Source organism: Saccopteryx leptura, chromosome 1 (assembly GCF_036850995.1).
Source record: "Saccopteryx leptura isolate mSacLep1 chromosome 1, mSacLep1_pri_phased_curated, whole genome shotgun sequence".
In the NCBI taxonomy this organism is placed as follows: Eukaryota; Metazoa; Chordata; class Mammalia; order Chiroptera; family Emballonuridae; genus Saccopteryx; species Saccopteryx leptura.
Genome location: NC_089503.1, coordinates 249,538,720 through 249,560,383, shown reverse-complemented (window position 1 = coordinate 249,560,383; position 21,664 = coordinate 249,538,720). Strand labels below are relative to the sequence as shown.

General features: G+C 40.9%; 1 protein-coding gene across 1 annotated transcript in view; it reads left to right on the top strand.

Moving 5' to 3' along the window:
• The window catches only part of CFAP92 (cilia and flagella associated protein 92 (putative)), a gene marked incomplete at its 3' end in the record, with an annotated part of 65,326 nt that overhangs the window by 31,074 nt on the left and 12,588 nt on the right, over positions 1–21,664 (top strand). Inside the window, exon 8 of the mRNA XM_066360206.1 lies at positions 9,164–10,068. Within this exon, the coding sequence (XP_066216303.1) occupies positions 9,164–10,068 (905 nt within the window). The remainder of the gene's footprint in view (positions 1–9,163; positions 10,069–21,664) is intronic.

Below are 21,664 nucleotides of genomic sequence, written 5' to 3'. Positions count from 1 at the left end.
TTGCAGGGCTCATATTTTAATTTCACTTTTCTATATATCTATTCTTACACTATAATAGTACCATGCTATATTTTAATTTATGATTTTAATTTATTGTGTTTACATAAATTCAAGTGTCCCACCAAATATATCTCCCCTCACCCCCGTGTTCCCCTCGGCCTCCTCTCTTTGCCCCCTCCCCCCCAATGCTTTCCCCCCTTCCCTCCAGGATTTGCTGTCCTGTTCTCTATAATGCTGAGTTGTGTATAAATAATTTCACTAATCTCTTTCCCTTCTCTGATCCCATCTTCTCTTCCACTTTCCCTCTGTCTGCTTTCCTTCTGGTCCCTTTGATCGCACCTCTACCTCTATTCCTTCCCTCAGTTCACATTGTTCATTGGATTCCTCAAATGAGTGAGGCCATATGATATTTTTGTTTTTCTGATTGGTTTATTTCACTTAGCATGATAGTTTCTAGGTCCATCCATGTTGTCACAAAAGGTAAGATTTCCTTCTTCCTCACAGCAGCATAGTATTCCATAGTATATACGTACCAAAGCTTTTTAATCTACTCATCCATTTGAGGACACTTGGGCTGTTTCCAGATCTTAGCTATTGTAAACAATGCTGCAATAAACATGGGGGTGCATATTTTCTTTTGAATCAGTGATTTGTTATTCATAGACTATACTCCTAAAAGTGGAATAGCTGGGTCAAAGGGCATTTCCACATTTAATTTTTTGAGGAATTTCCATTCTGTTTTCCACAGTGGCTGCACCAGTCTGCACTCCCACCAACAGTGCAGGAGGGTTCCCTTTTCTCCACACCCTTTCCATCATTTATTATGTGTTGTTTCGTTATTGAGCACCATTCTGACTGGTGTGAGGTGATATCTCATTGTGGTTTTAATTTGCATTTCTCAAATGATTAGTGAAGTTGAACATTTTTTCATATGCCTGTTGGCCATCTGTGTGTCCTCTTTGGAGAAGTGTCTATTCATTTCTTTTGCCCATTTTTTGATTGGATTGTTTACCATCCTAGTGTTGAGTTTTTCAAGTTCTTTATAAATTTTGGTTATTAACCCCTTATCAGACATATTGGCGAATATATTCTCCCATTGTGTGGGTTGTCTTTTTATTTTGTTAATGGTGTTAATGGTGTCTTCTGCTGTGCAAAAACTTTTTAGTTTCATATACTTCCATTTGTTCATTCTGTCCTTTATTTCTCTTACCCCTGGAAATAAATCAGCAAAACTATTGCTATGAGAGATATCGGAGAGTTTACTGCCTGTTTTCTTCCAAGATGTTTATGATTTCACGACTTACATTTAAGTCTTTTATCCATTTTGAGTTTATTTTTGTGAATGGTGTAGGTTGGTGAACCAGTTTCATTTTTTTGCAAGTACTTGTCCAATTTTCCCAACATTATTTGTTAAAAAGACTGTCTTTATTTCATTGTATGCTCTTACCTCCTTTGTCAAATATCAATTGTTTATATAGGTGTGGGTTTATTTCTGGGTTCTCTGTTCTGCTCCATTGATCTGTATGCCTGTTCTTATGCCAGTACCAGGCTGTTCTGAGTACATGGCCTTGTAGTATAACTTGATATCAGGAAGTGTGATACCCCCCACTTTATTCTTCTTTTTTCAGGATTGCTGAGGCTATTTGTGTTCTTTTTGGTTCCATATAAATTTTTGGAATATTTGTTCTCTATCTTTGAAGATATAGAAGATATATTGGTATTTTAATAGGAATTGCATTGATTTTATAGATTGCTTTGGGTAATATAGACATTTTAATGATGTTTATTCTTCCTAACCATGAGCACGGAATAGTCTTCTACTTGTTTGTATCTTCCTTGATTTCCTTTATCATTGTTTTATAATTTTCTGAGTACAAGTCTTTAACCTCTTTGGTTAAATTTACTTCTAGGTACTTTATTTTTTTGTTGCAATAGTGAAGGGGATTGTTTTCTTAGTTTCTCTTTTAGATGGTTTATTGTTAGTGTATAAAAATGCCACTGATTTTTGAATATTGATTTTTATATCCTGCCACCTTGCTGAATTCATTTATCAGTAGTTTTCTGACTGAGACTTTAAGAGGGTTTTTTATGTACAGTATTATATCATCAGCAAATAATGATAGTTTTACTTCTTTTCCAATTTGGATGACTTTTATCTCTTCTTCTTGTCTGATTGCTGTGGCTAGGACTTCCAGAACTATGTTGAATAAGAGTGCTGAAAGGGGGGCACCCCTGCTTCGTTCCTGATCTTAAGGGGATTGCTTTTCATTTCTGCCCATTGATTATGGTGTTGACTTTGGGTTTGTCATAGATGGCCTTTATCATATTGAGGTATGATCCCTGTATCCCCACTTTGCTGAGAGTTTTGATCATGAATGGGTGCTGGATTTTATCAAATGCTTTTTCTAGATCTATTGATATTATCATGGGATTTTTATCCTTTCTTTTGTTTATGTGTTGAATCACATTGAGTGATTTGCAAATATTGTACCAACCTTGTCTCCCCAGAATAAATCCCACCTGCTCATGATATGATTTTTTTCATGCATTGCTGGATCCAGTTTGCTAATATTTTGTTGAGAATTTTAGCATCTAAGTTCATCAGGGATATTGGTCTATAGTTTCTTTCTTTGTAGTGTCTTCGCCTGGTTTTGGAATAAGTATTATGCTTGCCTCATAAAAGGAGTTTGGAAGTCTTCCCTCTTGAATTTTTTTTTTTTTTGTATTTTTCTGAAGCTGGAAACGGGGAGAGACAGTCAGACAGACTCCCGCATGTGCCCGACCGGGATCCACCCGGCACGCCCACCAGGGGCGACGCTCTGCCCACCAGGGGCGACGCTCTGCCCACCAGGGGGCGATGCTCTGCCCCTCTGGGGCGTCGCTCTGCCGCAACCAGAGCCACTCTAGTACCTGGGGCAGAGGCCAAGAAGCCATCCCCAGCACCCAGGCCATCTTTGCTCCAATGGAGCCTTGGCTGCGGGAGGGGAAGAGAGAGACAGAGAGGAAGGAGGGGGGGGGTGGAGAAGCAAAGGGGCGCTTCTCCTATGTGCCCTGGCTGGGAATCGAACCCGGGTCCCCCACACGCCAGGCCGACGCTCTACCGCTGAGCCAACCGGCCAGGGCCTTGAATTTTTTGAAATAGCTTGAGAAGGATAGGAGTTAGTTTTTCTTTGAATATTTGGTAAAATTCATCTGTGAAGCCATCTGGAGCAAGACTTTTGTTTGTTGAGATTTTTTTTGATAACTGTTTTAATCTCATTTGATAAAATCAGTCTGTTTAGGTTTTCTGATTCTTCTATATTGATTTTTGGAAGATTATATGTTTCAAGGAATTTGTCCATTTTGCCTAGGTTCTCTAATTTTATGGCATACAGTTACTCATAGTATTTTCTTACAATCCTTTGTATTTCTGCTGTATCAGTTGTTATTTCTCTTCTTTCGTTTCTAATTTTATTTATTTGAGTCCTCTCTCTTTTTTTCTTGGTTAGTCTGGTTAAAGGTTTATCATTCTTGTTTATCTTTTCAACGAACCAGCTCTTGGTTTCATTGATCCTCTGTACTGTTTTTTTAGCCTCTATGTCATTTATTTCCTCTCTGATCTTTATTATTTCCTTCCTTCTACCTCCTCTGGGTTTTACTTGCTGTTCTTTCTCTAGTTATTTTAGATGCAGGGTTAAATTGTTATTTGAGCTTTTTCTAGTTTCTTAAAGTATGCCTGTAGTGCTATGAACTTCCTTCTCAAGACTGCTTTTGCTGTGCCCCATAAATTTTGAGTTGTTGTATGTTCGTTTTCATTTGTTTCAAGGAAATTTTTGATTTTTTCCTTGATCTCGTTGTTAACCCGTTTGTTATTTAATAACGTGCTATTTAGTTTCCAAGTGTTTGAGTGTTTTTTAGTTTTTCTATTGTAGTTGATATCTAGTTTCATGTCATTGTAATCAGAGAAGATGCTTGATATGATTTCAATCTTCTTAAATTTATTGAGACTCGTTTTGTGTCCTAACATATGGACTATCCTAGAGAATGTACCATGAATACTTGAAAAAGAATGTATATTCTGCTGCTTTAGGGTGAAAGGTCTGAAGATATTAAATCCAGTTGATCTAGTGTGTGTTTTAAGTCTGCTGTTTCTTTGTTAATTTTCTTTCTTGAGGATCTATCTAGTGATGTAAGTGGGGTATTAAAATCTCCTACTATTATAGTATTGTTGTTGATCTCTCCCTTTATGTCCATCAAAATCTGCTTTATATATTTAGGTGCTCCTATATTGGTGCATAGATATTTATAATGGTTATATCTTCCTGTTGGATTGCTCCCTATATCATTATGTAGTGACCTTCTTTATCCCTTACTATAGCCTTTGTTTTAAAGTCCATTTTGTCAGATATAAGTATTGCTACCCCAGCTTTTTTTTTTCAGTTCCATTTGCATGAAACATTTTTTTCCATCCCTTTACTTTCAGTCTATGTGTATCTTTTGTTTTGAGATGTGTCTTTTGTAGACAGCATATGTACGGGTCCTGTTTTCTTATCCACACAACTACCCTATGTCTTTTGATTTACATGAAAGAATATTATTAATATGTAGTTGTTTATTGCCATTTTATTCTTTATATCTACATTCCTCTTTTACTAGATTTTCCCCCTTTGTTCTGTTTACAAGAGACTCCTTAATATTTCTTGTAGCATTGGTTTTGTTGTAATGAATTTCTTGAGTTGTTTTGGTTTTTGGCTGTTGTTTTGTTTTATTTTTTGTCTGGGAAGCTTTCTACTTCTCCTTCAATTTTAAATGATGCTGTTGCTGGATAGAGAAGTCTTGGTTGTACAGGCTCTTGTTCTGCATTACTTTAAATATTCCTTGCCATTTCCTTCTGGCCTCTAATGTTTCTGAGAAGTCAGATATCATCGTTATGGGGGCTCCTCTGTAGGTAATTGACTGCTTTTCTCTTACAGCTTTTAGTATTTTTTCTTTATCTCTAAATTTTTGTATTTTAATTATGATGTGTCTTGGTGTGGCCTCTTTGGGTTCATCCTTAATGGGACTTTCTGTGCTTCTTGAACTTGTGTAACTTTTTCCTTCATCAATTTAGGAAAGCTTTTATCTATGATTTCTTCAATCAGAATCTCTATCCCTTGATCTTTCTCTTCTCCTCCAGGAACCCCTGTGATGCAGATGTTGTTTCTCTTCATGTTGTCACAGAGCTCTCTTGGAGTTTTCTCAGACTTTTTGAGCCTATTTTCTTTTTGCTGCTCTGCTTTCGTGCTTTCTTTTATCTTGTCCTCTAAATCACTGATTTGATCCTCAGCTTCATCCATCCTTCTTTTAATTCCTTCGAGTGTGGTCTTTATTTCTAATATTGTATTTGTCATTTTTGACTGGTTCTTTTTTATGATTTCAATGTCCTTTTTGATACTTGCTATCTCTTTATTTAGGTGCTCGTTATATCCATCCATTGTTACTCTAAGATCTTTGAGCATCCTAACAATCATTATTTTAAACTCTGCATCCTATAATTGGGTTATTTACATTTCATTCAGATCTTTTTCTGGGGATTTCTCATTGATTCAGTTGGGTTGCATTTCTCTGCCTTCCCATTTTGTCTGTGTATAAGAAGGGTGTGGCCACAGGAGTCCAATGGGTGAGGCCTTTGTGTTCCCTAGGTGTGGTCTGTCTGTCTGCAGGCCCACCACCCCCTCTGCCACTGCCTCAGGCGTTCAGGCAGGCCCACCACTGTGGTCACTACAGTGCACTGCAGGCCCACTACACTGCAGGCCCACCACCCCCTCTGCCAAGGCCTCAGACTTGCAGCGCCGGCCCACCACTGTGGTCACTACAGCTTCCACCTTGCCTCCGCGGTCAGGACTGTGTTTGTGTGCCTGGGCTGCAAGTCTTGGCCAGCCTCCAGCCTCCGCCCTGCCCCTGCAAGCAGGACTGCATTCACATATTTGGGCTGCAAACCCTGGCCACCCCCGGCCTCTGCACAGCCCCCGCGGGTGGGACTGTGCTCACGCACTGGGGCCACAAGCCTTGGCCTTGCGGGTGGGGCTGCACCTGCACCCCAGCCACAAGCCTCAGCCGGTTCCCCGGCTTCCGCCTTGTCCCTGCCGGTGGGATTGCAGGCGAGACTGCTCTGCACGCCTGGCTGGCAGGTGCCGCGGATTGGACCACTTTTGTGCGCCCTGTCTGCAGTTGTGGCAGCTCCTGGCTTCTGCCCCTGCCAATGGGACTGCACTTCCACATCCCGCCACCGCCCACCCTCCAGCGAGCACTCAGCAGTGTGGGGGTGGTGATGTAGCTCAGACCCCAGCACTCAATACTGTATCCCTGATGGCTTCCTTCTTCTAAGCAATTCTTTGCTCTGATCGCAGCAAGAACGATTCTGTTTGGCTGGTGACCTGCTTCCCTTTGCTGGTATTGCTGGTTCCAGGAAAAATATTCACTTTAGATTTGAGGAGTGACTCAGCCCAGGGATTAGGGTGGCTGTCCCTCAAAGTGTTTCTCCCTGTGCCTCCTAGATTACACTCTTCCTGCTACTCCAGCCCTCTCAGCTCACCCCATCCCCTGAAGCCCCAGGTGAGTGGTTATGAAAGAGGTTTTCTGCGTAGTAGTCCCTTTAAGATGAATCCTGGGTCTGAGAAATCTGTCTCTTTCTCACAAAGAGTATCCTGCCTTGTTTCGCAGCTAAATTCTGTCCATACGCCTCTTCTAGGCTCTGGAACTGCAGGCTGGGGCTTTGTTCCTGAGGCCCAGGACCCTCTCCTCTTCGCTAAACTCACTTTCCACTACGTAAGTCCCTCCAGGCTGCCGCTTGCTCCCAGAAACTGGGCAGCCCTCTCAGCGTTTCCGCTTTTCCTACCAGTCTCAGTGTGGCTTCTTCAGTGATCTTTGGTTATAGATTCCTCTTGGTTTAACCCAAAGTTGCTTTTTCCAGATGATTATTCTTAAAATTAAGTTGTGATCTACTTTGGTTCTGGGAGGTGGGAGTCGGAATGTCCGCCTACTCCATTGTCTTCTTGCCGCTTCTTACAGGATCCTCCCATGCTATCTTAATTACTGCAGCTTTATAGAAAGTTTTGAAATCAGAAAATGAGAGTCTTCCAACTTTGTTCTTTTTCAGGATTGTTTGGGGTCCCTTAAGGTTCTGTATGAATTTTAGAATGGGTTTTCTATTTCCATAAAGCAATAGTTTGGGGATTTTGATAGGGATTGCATTGAATCTGTAGGTCATGCTGTCATATTTATAATACTAATTTTTCTAATCCATTAACACAGGATGTCATTCCATTTATTTAGGTATTTCATTTTTTTTCAAGACTATTTTGTAGTTTTCAGTAAGCAGGTCTTTCACTCTTTTGTTAAATTTATTTCTAAATAATTTACTCTTTTTCATGTGATTCTAAATGAATTTTTTTTTAATTTCCTCTTGGGCTTGTTTCTTGTCAGTGTATAAAATGTAACTGATTTTTGTGTGTTCATTTTTTATCTTGCAGCATTGCTGAATTTATTTATTAGCTCTAACAATAGTTTTGTGTGTGAAATCTTTAGGATTTCAACATATAACATCATATCTCATATGAAATGGGAGAATTTACCTTTTTTTAAATTTGAGTGCTTTTAATTTTTCTTGTCTAATTGCTCTGTCTAGAACTTTCAATATTTTGCTTACTAGAAGTGGTAAAACTTGGTAACCTAGTCTTGTTCATTCACTGCGGTTTTCAAATTTAGCTACTGAATTATTTTTATTTTATTAAATGTATTGGGGTAACACTGGTTAATAATATTATATGTTTCAAGTGTACAATTCATTAATATACCAGCTATATATTGCATTGTGTGTTTTCCACCCAAAGTCAAATCTTCTGTCACCATATATTTGACCCCTTTACCCTTTACTCCCTCCCTTCCACCCCTCTTTCCCTCTGGTAACTGCCATACTGTTGTGTGTGTCTGCGTGTTTTTCTTTGTTTGTTTATCTTATTTGTTCATTTGGTGCTTTCAGTTTTATGTCCCACATAAAAGTGAAATCCTGTGGTTCTTGGCTTTATCTGACTTATCTTGATTAGTATGATATGCTCAAGATACATCCATGCTATCACAGATAGCAGTATTTCATCTTTTCTTATGGCTGAGTAATCTTCCATTGCATATATGTGCCACATCTTTATCCAATCATTCACAGGACACAGCTTGTTTCCATGTTTTGGAATATATCCCTATATTCCTATTGTGAATATAGGGATACATATATCTTTTTTTTTGGTACATATATCTTTACAAATAAACATTATCAAAAATTTCAGGTAGATACCCAGATGAGGGATTGCCAGATAATGGTAGCTCTATTCTTAATTTTTCATGGAATCTTCATAACTCTTTTCCATAGTGGCTGCACCAATTTACATTGTGAGAGTTCCTTTTTTTCCACATCCTGTCCCAACACTTACTTCTTGTCTTCTTGACAATAACCATTCTAACAAGTTGAGGTGATACCTCGTTGTGGTTTTGATTTTCATTTTCCTTATAGTTAGTGAATTTAAGCATCTTTTCATGTCTGTTGGCCATTGGCATGTCTTCTCGGGAGAGTGCCTGTTCGGTAAAAACATGCAGGTTCCCTGTTGTCTGTGGCAGCCACCTCGGCCCCGCTCTGCATTTCATTCCCTGCCCTCGTGTGCCCCAAACCTCTTCGAGTCTTTCTTCCCCTTGTCACAGCTTTCTGCTTGGCTGCTTAATTTGATGAAGATGAGTCTGTGCCGACCTCTGCCCCCTCCCCACCTCCAACATATGTCTGGACAGTCTGGTTTACTTGTGCCCACCTTTGCCTAGCCATGGCTAAGAGTAGAGTGTGTATGTGGAAAAGGCACATGGCCCGTCTTTATGGTACTCACAGTTTAGGAGGAAGAAATAGTGACCAGTACTTCTGAGCCCTTTTCTTGTGCCAGTCACCTCCTGGTGCTTTCACACATGTCACTCAGTCTTGGGAGTGACCTCGCAGAGCAGGGTCTCTCTCTGGTATTTTGTGGATGAGGGAACCCAGACGGCAGGGGCTATAGGTGGCATGTGGCACTGAAATTTGAGCTCCCTGTACTGGGAGCCTTCTTTTAGAGGAGAGACAGGGTGACGGCCACTGCAGCCGGTGACTTGTGGTCTCCCTGTTCTGTCATAGAGGCTCTGCAACCCTGTGTACTGCAAGTACCAGTTTCATAAGACTCCAGTTCACCAAACGGAGGGGAAGCCTCATGGAAGCCACATCTCCTTCGAGGACATCAATGTCATCTTCCTTGGGGCCATGCACCCCAGTGACCTGAGAGAGTACCTGGAGGGCCCTCCCATGGTGGTAGAAGTTCATGACCGGGACCGAAAGTCAGAGGAGTATTCCCAGAAGCCCACCCTGTTTGGGGAGGACCCTCTGGATTCGTACCTTAACTTCCAGGCCCTCATCTCTCCCAAAGAAACAGAGGACAACCCCTTTGAACCCCAAAACAAGATGTGGGACCCTTATGGAGTGGCCCGAGTAAGTTTTGCTGACCTCCTTCTCGGCCACAGGTACTTGAACTTGGCTGTTTCCATCCACAACTGTGAGTCCAAGCCCATACACCATGGCCATGGCAGCAGGAGCAGGAAGGTTGTAGGGTTTAGGGTCCCTACAGATGTCCTCCTTCACACCCCAATGCCCATGGGCAACTACCTAGAGGCCAACTCCGTGCTCAAGCTGCGAGTGGACATCACAGTGCCACTGCGGGCCGCAGGAGAAGCCCCCAATCCAGGCCTCATGGGCAGCCAGTTTGGCCGCATCATTTTTGTATTTGAATCCTGGAAGTTCTCCCTCCTATATAACTTGCTGCAGGACATCACCATGATCAATGCCAAGGCCCTCGAGCTGGAGTCCTACTCTATTGAAAACATCCAGCAGATCCTGTCAACCTTTAAGATACGGGTAAAGATCCAGGACAGGCAGGACCTGGATGTGCTCACGGGCTTTCACCTGCTGGATGGGAGGATCCACATCCTCGTTCTGGAAGGCTTGGCTGACCACGGCTTGAAGCAGCTATGGGAAAGCCACCAAAGCCGGTAAGTGGCATCTGGATGCTGAGGGAGTGGAGAGATTTGTCAAAACCAAACCAAGGTTCCTGGTCCTCCTCTGCGAGAGGGACATGTTCAATCATTTTCTCTTGGGGTGTATTATAATTGGATTTTATAACAAGAAGAACTGATTGCCTTTCACTGAATGGATATATAGAAGAGAAGTTGGTTGAGGAAAATGGGTCCGGCCTTCAGGGTTCTGAGGGGCCTACTTGGCTAACAAGGAGCAGAATGTTTTGTATGGTCCTGGTCCAAGGTTATGGGGTCAGTAAACTGAATCGCAAAAAATAAATGCGCTTTATGGCCCTGCAGTAGACACCACAAAGAAATAGATTTCAACTTCCTCAGGTAAGATATAGCTCATTGCTTTGAATCTAGTGGGGCTGCCTAGGCTACAGAAAATTCCTCTTCCCTGAAGGCCTGCAGGAGCCACTGATGGCCACTTAGTGGGGACATTTAGAGGCATCTGGCTTGCATCAAGTGGCCCCTCATAGTCTTTCCATTCTTTAGTTTTGATAACATAATAATTCTCTTTTCCTTTCATGATTTTCAAGTGTCCTAGTTTGGGTAAACAGGACTGCCCTCATTCAGTCTGCAGGTCCCCTGTTTGTTCTCAGAGTTCAGATATGACAGGACCGGGATATTGATAACAGCAGAAAGTCTTGAGGTTGAGACTATCCACCCAACAAGGGAGTGCAGCCCTGTGGTGGCCTGTTTAGATGTGCTGACGGGCCTAGAGACATTGGGGAAAAACTGGCTTCATGGCCGGTTGTCTACCCAAGAGAATCGAAAACATATGTCCACACAAAAACATGCACATGAATATTTATAACAGCATTATTTATAGTAATCAAAAACTGAAACCAACCTATACGTTCATCAACCAATGAACAACATGTGATATATCCATACAATGGAGTAATATCCAGCCATACAGAGGAATGAAGGCCCTAGCCAGGTAGCCATTGGTTAAAGCATCATCCCAGTGCACTGAGGTTGCAGGTTTGATCCCTTGTCAGGGCACATATGAGAGGCAACACTTGAGTGCAAAACCTAATGAAACAACTAAGTGAAACAATGAGTTGATGCTTCTCTCTCTCTCTCTCTCTCAAATCAATGGAAAATTTTTTTTAGAAAAAGGAATAGAGTACTGATACACATACTTCAACATGTATGAACCTTGAAAACATTATGCTGAGTAAAGGAAGCAAGGTATAAAAGGTCAAATATTATATGATTCCATTCATTGGAAATGTCAGGAATAGTCAAATCCATAGAGTGGTTACCAAGATCTCAGGGGATGCATGAGGGAGATGTGGGGAGTGAATGTTAAGAGTACAGTTTGGGGGGTATGATGAAAATATTCTAGAATTAGACAGTGTTATGGCACCACACTTAACTATATAGTTTAAAAGGGTGACCTTTATGATAAAAAGAATTTGGTTTTGCTGAGAGGTCAGGCCTTTGCCCCTGTCTTCTGGAAGGTAATTTATGTTATACCTTTTAAGAGTATGTTTGTTTAGGTTGGGAGCTGACCACACTGGATCTTAGAGTGGGAGCAGCCTCCCCCAATCATTATAAGTGCAAGTTGGCTGTGCTCGGAAGAGCAACAACGGGATTTGGGGTGGGGAGCCTTAGATCACACAGTGTCAGTTGACCTAGAAACAGATTGCCACATGGGCCATCAATAAATCAATCAGTGATCCTTCTGTAATGAAGCCCCAATAAAAAATTTGGATACCAAAGCTTGGAGAGGTACTCCATGCGTATCGTCTCTAATCAACAGCATAAGGGCAACACATCCAGACTACCTGAGGAAAGGCCAATGGAAGCTTTGTATTTGAAACCACCTTGAACCCTGCTCTATGTAATTCTTCCTTTGGCTGATGCATTCTTTCCCTGTAACAAGGTATGTGAGCAAAACAGCTTCCCATGTTTTTTTCTAAGAAATTGATAAACCTGAGGGTGCTTTTAGGAACCCATGAAACTTGCTGCTGTTATCAGAAGTCAGGGCAGTTTGGGGGATGGTGCCTTCAACCTTTGCAGTTTGGCTAACTTGGGTCATGCAGTGTATGAATTATGTCTCAATGAAAAGTTTTTTTTTCCAATGGCAGAAATAACAGAATATTTTCACTGATCCCAGTTCAGTTAAGCTAGAAATAAAAAAGAAATCATAAACAAGAAAAAAATTCAAATGCTTAAAAATTAGCAAATACTTCCAAATAACCCAGGGGTCAAAAGAGAGACTGTAATAGAAATTAGACATTTTTTTTTTTCCATTTTTCTGAAGCTGGAAACAGGGAGAGACAGTCAGACAGACTCCCGCATGCGCCCGACCGGTATCCACCCGGCACGCCCACCAGGGGCGGTGCTCTGCCCCCCAGGGGGCGATGCTCTGCCCATCCTGGGCGTCGCCATATTGCGACCATAGCCACTCTAGCGCCTGAGGCAGAGGCCACAGAGCCATGCCCAGCGCCCGGGCCATCTTTGCTCCAATGGAGCCTTGGCTGCGGGAGGGGAAGAGAGAGACAGAGAGGAAAGCGCGGCGGAGGGGTGGAGAAGCAAATGGGCGCTTCTCCTATGTGCCCTGGCCGGGAATCGAACCCGGGTCCTCCACACACTTGGCCGACGCTCTACCGCTGAGCCAACCGGCCAGGGCGAAATTAGACATTTTTTAACTGAACAATAATGAAAATAGTATATCTAAATTTATGGGATGGTGTTAAAGCATTATTTAGAGAAAACTTTGTAGTCTTAAATGCTTATATTCAAAAAGAAGAAAGGCTGAAAATTACTGAGATGTTGCAGATATTAAAATGTTTTTAATTATGTTGATCAGTTTAAAAATTTATTAGAAAGTTACCAAAAATATTTTCAAATTAGACAGCTCCATGAGGTTTCTCATTACAAAAATTAATGTATTAATCTATCAAATTTCTAAATACCATCTACATACAAAGGAAGGAAACAATTTTAAAGTATCATAAAATGACATTGATAGGAATAAATATTACAGAAAGGAGCAAAAGACCTCTGCATGAATATTATATAACTTTTAGACACATTAAAAGAAAACCAAAGTAAGTGAAGACAGTCACCATGTTTACAATTTAGAACACTCAATATTATAAAGGTGTCAATTATCCCCAACTGGATCCATGGAATCAATGCAATTCCAATTTAAAAATACTAACTTCTTTTTTAAAGTGTGGAACTTGAAAAGCTGACTTTAAAATATACACCAAAGCCTGATCAGGCAGTGGAACAGTGGAAAGAGTGTCAGCTTGGGATGATGAGGAGCCAGGTTCGAAACCTCGAGGTCACCAGTTTGAACGTGGGCTCACCAGCTTGAGCGCAAGATCACTGGCTTGAGCGTGGGGTCATAGACATGGCCCTATGGTTGCTGGCTTGAACCCAAAGGTCGCTGGCTTGAAGTTCAAGGTCACTGGCTTGAGCAAAGGGTCACTCACTTGCTGGAGCCCCCCAGTCAAGGCACATATGAGAAAACAATTGATGAACAATTAAGGTGCCTCAATGAAGAATTGGTGCTTCTCAACTCTCTCCCTTCCTGTCTGTCCTTGCCTGTCCCTCTCTCTCTGTCCCCCTTTCTATCTCTTGCTAAATAAATAAGTTATACATCAGAATGCAGACATCTAAAAAAAAAAACACTCCTGAATAAGCACAAGATGGGAGAACTTGCACCACTAGATTTCAAGTCTGATTATAAAACTATAGTAACTAAGACTGTGTAGTATCAGATCAGGCGCATAAAAACAGATCTATGGAATATAACAGAAAATACAAAAATATACACAATGCAAATGGTCACTTGACATATGATGTGTGATATTGCAAAATAAGTGGTAAATGAATATACACTAAAACCACTAAATTGTACATATTTTTAATTTTTCATTTATTTATTATTAATTTATTTTTAACTACAGTTGACATTTAATATTATATTAATTTCAAGTGTGCAGCATAGTGTTTAGACATTTATATAATTTATGAGGTAACCTCCCCCCCGCTAATTAGAGGGTTCACCTGACATCATATACAGTATTGCAATATTGTCAACTGTGCTATACTTTACATCACCCTGACTATTTTGTAACAGCCAATTTGTGCTCACTTTTTTTTTCCAAGCATGAGGAGGAAAGATAGAGAGACAGACTCCCACATGTGCCCTGACCGGGATCTACCTGGCAACCCCCAGCTGGGGGCTGATACTCTGCCCATCTGGGGCCATGCTCCCAACTGAGGTATTTTTAGTGCCTGAGGTGGAGGCTCCATGGAGTTATCATCAGCACTTGGGACCTATGCACTCGAACCAGTCAAGCAATGACTGCAAGAGAGGGAGAGAGAGAAAAGAGAGAGAGAGAGAGAGAGAGAGAGAGAGCAGGGAGGAGGAGCAGGAAGCATCAGCTCCAATATGTGCCTTGAGCAGGCAAGCCCAGGGTCTTGAACCAGTGGCCTCAGCATTCCAGGTCGATATTTTATCCACTGCACCACCACAGATCTGGCAAGAAAGATTCCTTGAGTAAGACAAAAGTACAAAGAATACAGCAAAATGATGATATATTCAGCTATATTAAAATGAATAACTTCTGGCCCTGGCAGTTTTGCTCAGTAGAAAGAGCATCAGCCCAGCATATGGGTGTCCCAGGTTTGACTCCTGGTCAGGGGACACAGGAAAAGTAACCATCTGCTTCTCCAACCCTCCCTCTCCCCCTTTTCCGTTTTCCCTCCACCCTTCTCTCCTTTCCCCTTTCTCCTATTTCCCTCCCACCAGCTCAGTTGGTTCAAGCACTGGCCCCAGGTACTGAGGATAGCTCAGTTGGAGTACATCAGCTTCAGGCATTAAAAATAGCTTGGTTGATTCAAGCATAGGCCCTAGACAGGGGTTTCCAGGTGCATCCTAGTCAGGGCACATGCAGGAGTATATCTCACTATTTCCCCTCCTCAAAAAAATAAAATAAAGAGAGACAAGATGGCGATGGAGTAGGCAGATGTACCAACTTCCACCTCCCAGAACCAAAGTGGATTACAAACTAATTTTAAGAATCATCATCTGGAAAAACCAACTTTGGACTAAACTAAGAGGACTCTTCAACCAAAGAACACTGAAGAAGCCACACTGAGACTGGTAGGAAAAGCAGAAACGCAGAGAGGGCTACCCAGCTCCCCAGAGCAAACGGCAGCCGGGAGAGCTCACGTGGTGGGAAGTGACTTTAGCAGAGAGAGGAGGGTCCTGAGTCCCAGGAACAAAGCCCCAGCCTGCAGCCCCAAAGCCTAGAAGAGGCATATGGACAGTATTTAGCTGGAAACAAGTCAGGATACTGTTTGTGAGAAAGAGACTGATTTCTCAGACCCAGAATTCTTCTTAAAGGGACCGCACAAAACACCTCTCTCACAACCACTCACCCGGGGCTCCAGGAACAGGGAGAAAGGAGAGGACCAGAGTAGCAGGAAGAGAGTGTAATCTAGGAGGCACAGGGAGAAACATTTTGAGAGACAGCCTCCCTAACCTCTGGGACGAGTCACTCCCCAAATCTGAAGCAAATATTTCCTCTGGAAACAGCAATACCAGCAAAGGAAAGCAGGACACCAGCCAAACAAGCTCTCCTGCGGTACTTGGAGCGGAGTCGCTTAAAAGGAAGGAGTTTTCAGGACTACAGTAGTGAGTCTTAGGGTCTGAGCTGCAGCACCCCAACCCACACGGCTGAGGGCTCGCCAGAGGGCAGGTGGCGGCGGGACATGGAAGTGCGGTTCTGTCGGCAATGATGGAAGCTGGCTGGCCACCACTAAGGCCCAGGTGTAAGTTCAGTCTTGCCCGGCTGGGGAGGAGGGGACGTGAAAAACTTGTCAAGCCAAGCTGTGGGCCGCCTGTAATCCAGCCTGTGGGGGAAGGGAAGGAGCCCCAGAAGGGGTGGAGACCTGCCCTTGAGCAAGGGCACAGGAGCACAGCCTTGCCCCACCCATGAAACTGAGGCTTGTGGCCTGACTTGGGAGCCGGATCCTCCCATGAGGGTGGAGCCAAAAGCCCAGAACAGGCGGAGTCCCGCTAAGGAGCATGGGCACACAGTCCCACCAGGCCTGTGGAGCCAAGGCTTGCAGCCCTCCCACAAGCGGGCTTCTCCTGCAAGGGTAGGGCAAAAGCCCGGAATCAGGCAGAGACCTGCAGCTGAGCAAAGGTGCTCACCCCTGCCCTCAGGGCCGAGCATAATGCCACCCACGGGGGCAGGGCGAAAGTCAAAGCCTCCGGGGCTTGTACACCCGGGCACATGATCACAGCCACTCCCATGAAGGAGAGGCGTAGACCACAGCAACAGCCCCAGTGGGCAGGCACCAGCAATGCCCATACCCCAAATGACCTAGGCAGCAACAGCAGAGGGAGTGGTGGGCCTGCAGACAGACCAGACGTAGGGAACACAGAGGCCACACCCAGTGGACTCCAGTGGCCAAAACCTTCTTTTACACAGACAGAATAAGAAGGCAGAGAAATGCAACACAAATGAATCAAGAGAAATCCCCAGAAAAGGATCTGAACGAGTCAGATATAACCAAATTACCAGATGCAGAGTTTAAAATAACGATTGCTAGGATGCTCAAAGATATTAGAACAACAATAGATGGTCATTACAAACACCTAAATAAAGAGATAGCAAATATAAAAAAGGACATTGAAATAATAAAAAAGAATCAGTCAGAAATGACAAATACAATATCAGAAATCAAGAACACAATGGAAAGAATTAAAAGCAGGATGGATGAAGCTGAAAATCAAATCAGCGAGTTAGAGGACATGATAAATAATGGCACGGAAGCAGAGCAGAAAAAAGAAAAGAGACTCAAAAAGTCTAAGGAAACTCTAAGAGAGCTCTGTGACAACATGAAGAGAAATAACATCCGCATCATAGGGGTTCCTGAAGAAGAAGAGAAAGAACAAGGGATAGAGACTTTGTTTAATCATATCATAGCTGAAAACTTCCCTAAATTAATGCAGAAGAAACTCTCACAAGTTCAAGAAGCACAGAGAAATCCATTAAAGAGAAACACAAAGAAATCTACACCAAGACAAATCATGATTAAAATACCAAAGTTAAGTGATAAAGAGAAAATATTAAAAGCTGCTAGAGAAAAAAAGACTATCACCTACAAAGGAGCCTCCATAAGGATAACTTACAACTTCTCAAAAGAAACACTTGAGGCCAGAAGGGAATGGCAAGAAATATTCAAAGTAATGCAGAACAAGAGCCTACAACCAAGACTACTTTATCCAGCAAGGCTATCATTTAAAATGGAAGAAGAAATAAAAAGCTTTTCAGACAAAAAAAAAAAAAAAAAAAAAGCCTCACGGAATTCACTACAATGAAACCAAGGCTGCAAGAAATGCTAAGGGGCCTGTTGTAAACAGATCAAAGGAGAAAAGAATATAGCAAAAGAGGAATACAGTTTTAAAGAATAAAATGGCAATAATTACATATCAATAATAACCTTAAATGTAAATGGATTAAATGATCCTATCAAAAGACATAGGGTAGCTGCATGGATAAGAAAACAGGACCCATACATATGCTGTCTACAAGAGACACACGTTAAAACAAAACATGCACATAGACTGAAGACAAAAGGATAGAAAAAAATATTCCACGCAAATAGAAATTTAAAAAAAGTTGGGGTAGCAATACTTATATCAGATAAAATAGACTTTAAAACAAAGACTATAGTAAGAGATAAAGAAGGTCACTACATAATAATAAAGGGAGCAATCCAACAGGAAGATATAACCGTTATAAATATCTACGCACCTAACATAGGAGCACCTAAATATATAAAGCAGACTTTGATGGATTTAAAGGGTGAGATTAACAGCAATACTATAATAGTAGGGGATTTCAATACCCCACTAATATCACTAGATAGATCCTCAAGAAAGAAAATTAACAAAGAAACAGCAGACTTAAAGGACATACTAGATCAACTAGATTTAATAGATATCTTCAGAACCTTTCACCCTAAAGCAGCAGAATATATATTCTTTTCAAGGGCTCATGGTACATTCTCTAGGATAGACCACATGTTAGGGCACAAAAGCGGTCTCAACAAATTTAAGAAGATTGAAATCATATCAAGCACTTTCTCTGATCACAATGGCATGAAACTAGAAATCAACCACAACAGAAAAATTAAAAAATACTCAAACACTTGGAAACTAAATAGTATGTTATTAAATAACGAATGGGTTAACAATGAGATCAAAGAAAAAATTTAAAAATTCCTAGAAATGAACGATAACGAGTATACATCAACTCAAAATTTATGGGACACAGCAAAAGCAGTCCTGAGAGGGAAGTTCATAGCATTACAGGCATACCTTAAGAAGCTAGTAAAAGCTCAAATAAACAACTTGACCTTCCATCTAAAAGAACTATAAAAAAGAACAGCAAGTATAGCCCAGAGTTAGTAGAAGGAAGGAAATAATAAAGATCAGAGCAGAAATAAATGACAAAGAGGTTAAAGAAACAATACAGAGGATCAATGAAACCAGAAGCTGGTTCTTTGAAAAGGTAAACAAGATCGATGAACCTTTAACCAGACTCACCAAGGAAAAAAGAGAGAGGACTCAAATAAATAAAATTAGAAATTAGAATGGAGAAATAACAACTGACACACAGAAATACAAAATATTGTAAGGAAATATGAAGAACTATACACAAAAAATCTAGACAACCTAGATGAAGTGGACAAATTCCTTGAAACATATAATCTTCCAAAAATTAATCTGGAAGAATTAGAAAACCTAAACACACCGATTACAACAAATGAGATTGAAACAGTTATCAAAAAGCTCCCAAAAAAGAAAAGTCCTGGGCCTGATGGCTTCACAAGTGAATTCTACCAAATATTCAAAGAAGAACTAACTCCTATTTTTCTCAAGCTATTTCAAAAAATTCAAGAGGAAGGAAGACTTCCAAGCTCCTTTTATAAGGCAAATGTAATTCTGATTCCAAAACCAGGCAAAGACAACACAAAGAAAAAAAATGATACGCCAATATCCCTGATAAATTTAGATGCTAAAATCCTCAACAAAATATTAGCAAACCAGGTCCAGCAATATATAAAAAAAATCATACACCATGATCAAGTGGGATTTATTCTTGAGAGGCAAGGCTGGTACAGTATTTGCAAATCAATCAATGTGATTCATCACATAAACAAAAGGAAGGAGAAAACCACATGATAATTTCAATAGATGCAGAAAAAGCATTTGATAAAACCCAGCACCCATTCATGATCAAAACTCTCAGCAAAGTGGGAATACAGGGAACATACCTCAACATGATAAAGGCCATCTATAACAAACCCACAGCCAACATCATACTCAATGGGCAGAAATTAAAAGCAATCCCCTTAAGATCAGGAACAAGGCAGGGGTGCCCCCTTTCACTACTCTTATTCAACATAGTTCTGGAAGTCCTAGCCACAGCAATCAGACAAGAAAAAGAAATAAAAGGCATCCAAATTCGAAAAGAAGAAGTAAAACTATCATTATTTTCAGATGATATGATATTGTATATAGAAAACCCTAAAGTCTCAGTCAGAAAACTACCAGACCTGATAAATGAATTCAGCAAGGTGGCAGGATATAAAATTAATACTCAGAAATCAGAGGCATTTTTATACACTAACAATGAACTGTCAGAAAGAGAAATTAAGGAAGCAATCCCCTTCACCATTGCAACCAAAAAAATAAAATACCTAGGAATAAATTTAACCAGGGAGATTAAAGACTTGTACTCAAGAAATTATAAAACATTGATAAAAGAAATCAGGGAAGATACAAACAAGTGGAAGCATATACCGTGCTCATGGTTAGGAAGAATAAACATCATTAAAATGTCCATATTACCCAAAGCAATTTATAAATTCAATGCAATACCGATTAAAATACCAATGACTTACTTCGAAGATATAGAACACATATTCCAAAAATGTGTATGGAACCGAAAGAGAACATGAATAGCCTCAGCAATCTTGAAAAGAATAAAGTGGGAGTTATCACACTTCCGGATATCAAGTTATACTACAAGGCCATTGTACTCAAAACAGCCTGGTACCGGCATAAGAACAGGCATATAGATTAATGGAACAGAACTGAGAACCCAGAAATAAACCCACACTTTTATGGACAACTGATATTTGACAAAGGAGGTAAGAGCATACATTGAAGTAAAGACATCCTCTTCAACAAATGGTGTTGGGAAAATTGGACAGTTACCTGCAAGAAAATTAAACTAGACAACCAACTTACACCATTCACAAAAATAAACTCAAAATGGATAAAAGACTTCAATGTAAGGCATGAAACCATAAGCATCTTAGAAGAAAACATAGTCAGTAAGCTCTCTGACATCTCTCGCAGCAATATATTTGTCGATTTATGTCCACAGGCAAGTGAAATAAAAGACAGGATAAACAAGTGGGACTATATCAAACTAAAATGTTTCTGCACAGCTAAAGACAATAAGAACAGAATAAAATGACAAACTACACAATGGGAGAATATATTTGACAGTATGTCTGATAAGCGGTTAATATCCAAAATTTATAAAGAACTTGAAAAACTCAATACCAGGAAGACAAACAATCCAATCAAAAAACGGGCAAAAGAAATGAATAGACACTTCTCCAAAGAGGACATACAGATGGCCATAGGCATATGAAAAAATGCTCAACATCACTAATCAGTAGAGAAATGCAAATTAAAACCACAATGAGATATAACCTCACACCGGTCAGAATGGCGCTCATCAACAAAACAACACAGAATAAGTGCTGGTGAGGATGTGGAGAAAAGGGAACCCTCTTGCACTACTGGTGTGAATGCAGACTGGTGCAGCCACTGTGGAAAACAGTATGGAGATTCCTCAAGAAATTAAAAATCAGACTGCCTTTTGACCCAGCTATGCCACTTTTAGGAATATACCCCAAGAATACTATAGCACTGTTTGAAAAGAAGAAATGCACCCCCATGTTTATGGCAGCATTGTTCACAATAGCAAAGGTCTGGAAACAGCCCAAGTGTCCGTCAGTGGACAAGTGGATTAAAAATCTTTGGTACATATATACTATGGAATACTACTCAGCCATAAGAAATGATGACATCGGATCCTTTACAACAACATGGATGGAACTTGATAACATTATACTGAGCGAAATAAGTAAATCAGAAAAAAACTAAGAACTATATGATTTCATACATAGGTGGGACATAAAAATGAGACTCAGAGACATGGACAAGAGTGTGGGGGTTATGGGGAGGGGGGGAGGATAGGGAGGGGGTTGGGGGAGGAGAGAGGCACAAAGAAAACCAGTTAGAAGGTGACGGAAGACAATTGGACTTTGGGTGATGGGTATGCAGCATAATCAAATGTCAAAATAACCTAGAGATGTTTTCTCAGAACATATGTACCCTGATTTATCAATGTCACCCCATTAAAATTAATTTAAAAACATAAAATAAAAAAATAAAATAAAGTGAATTACTTCTGTTCATCCAAAGGCCCCATTAAAATTG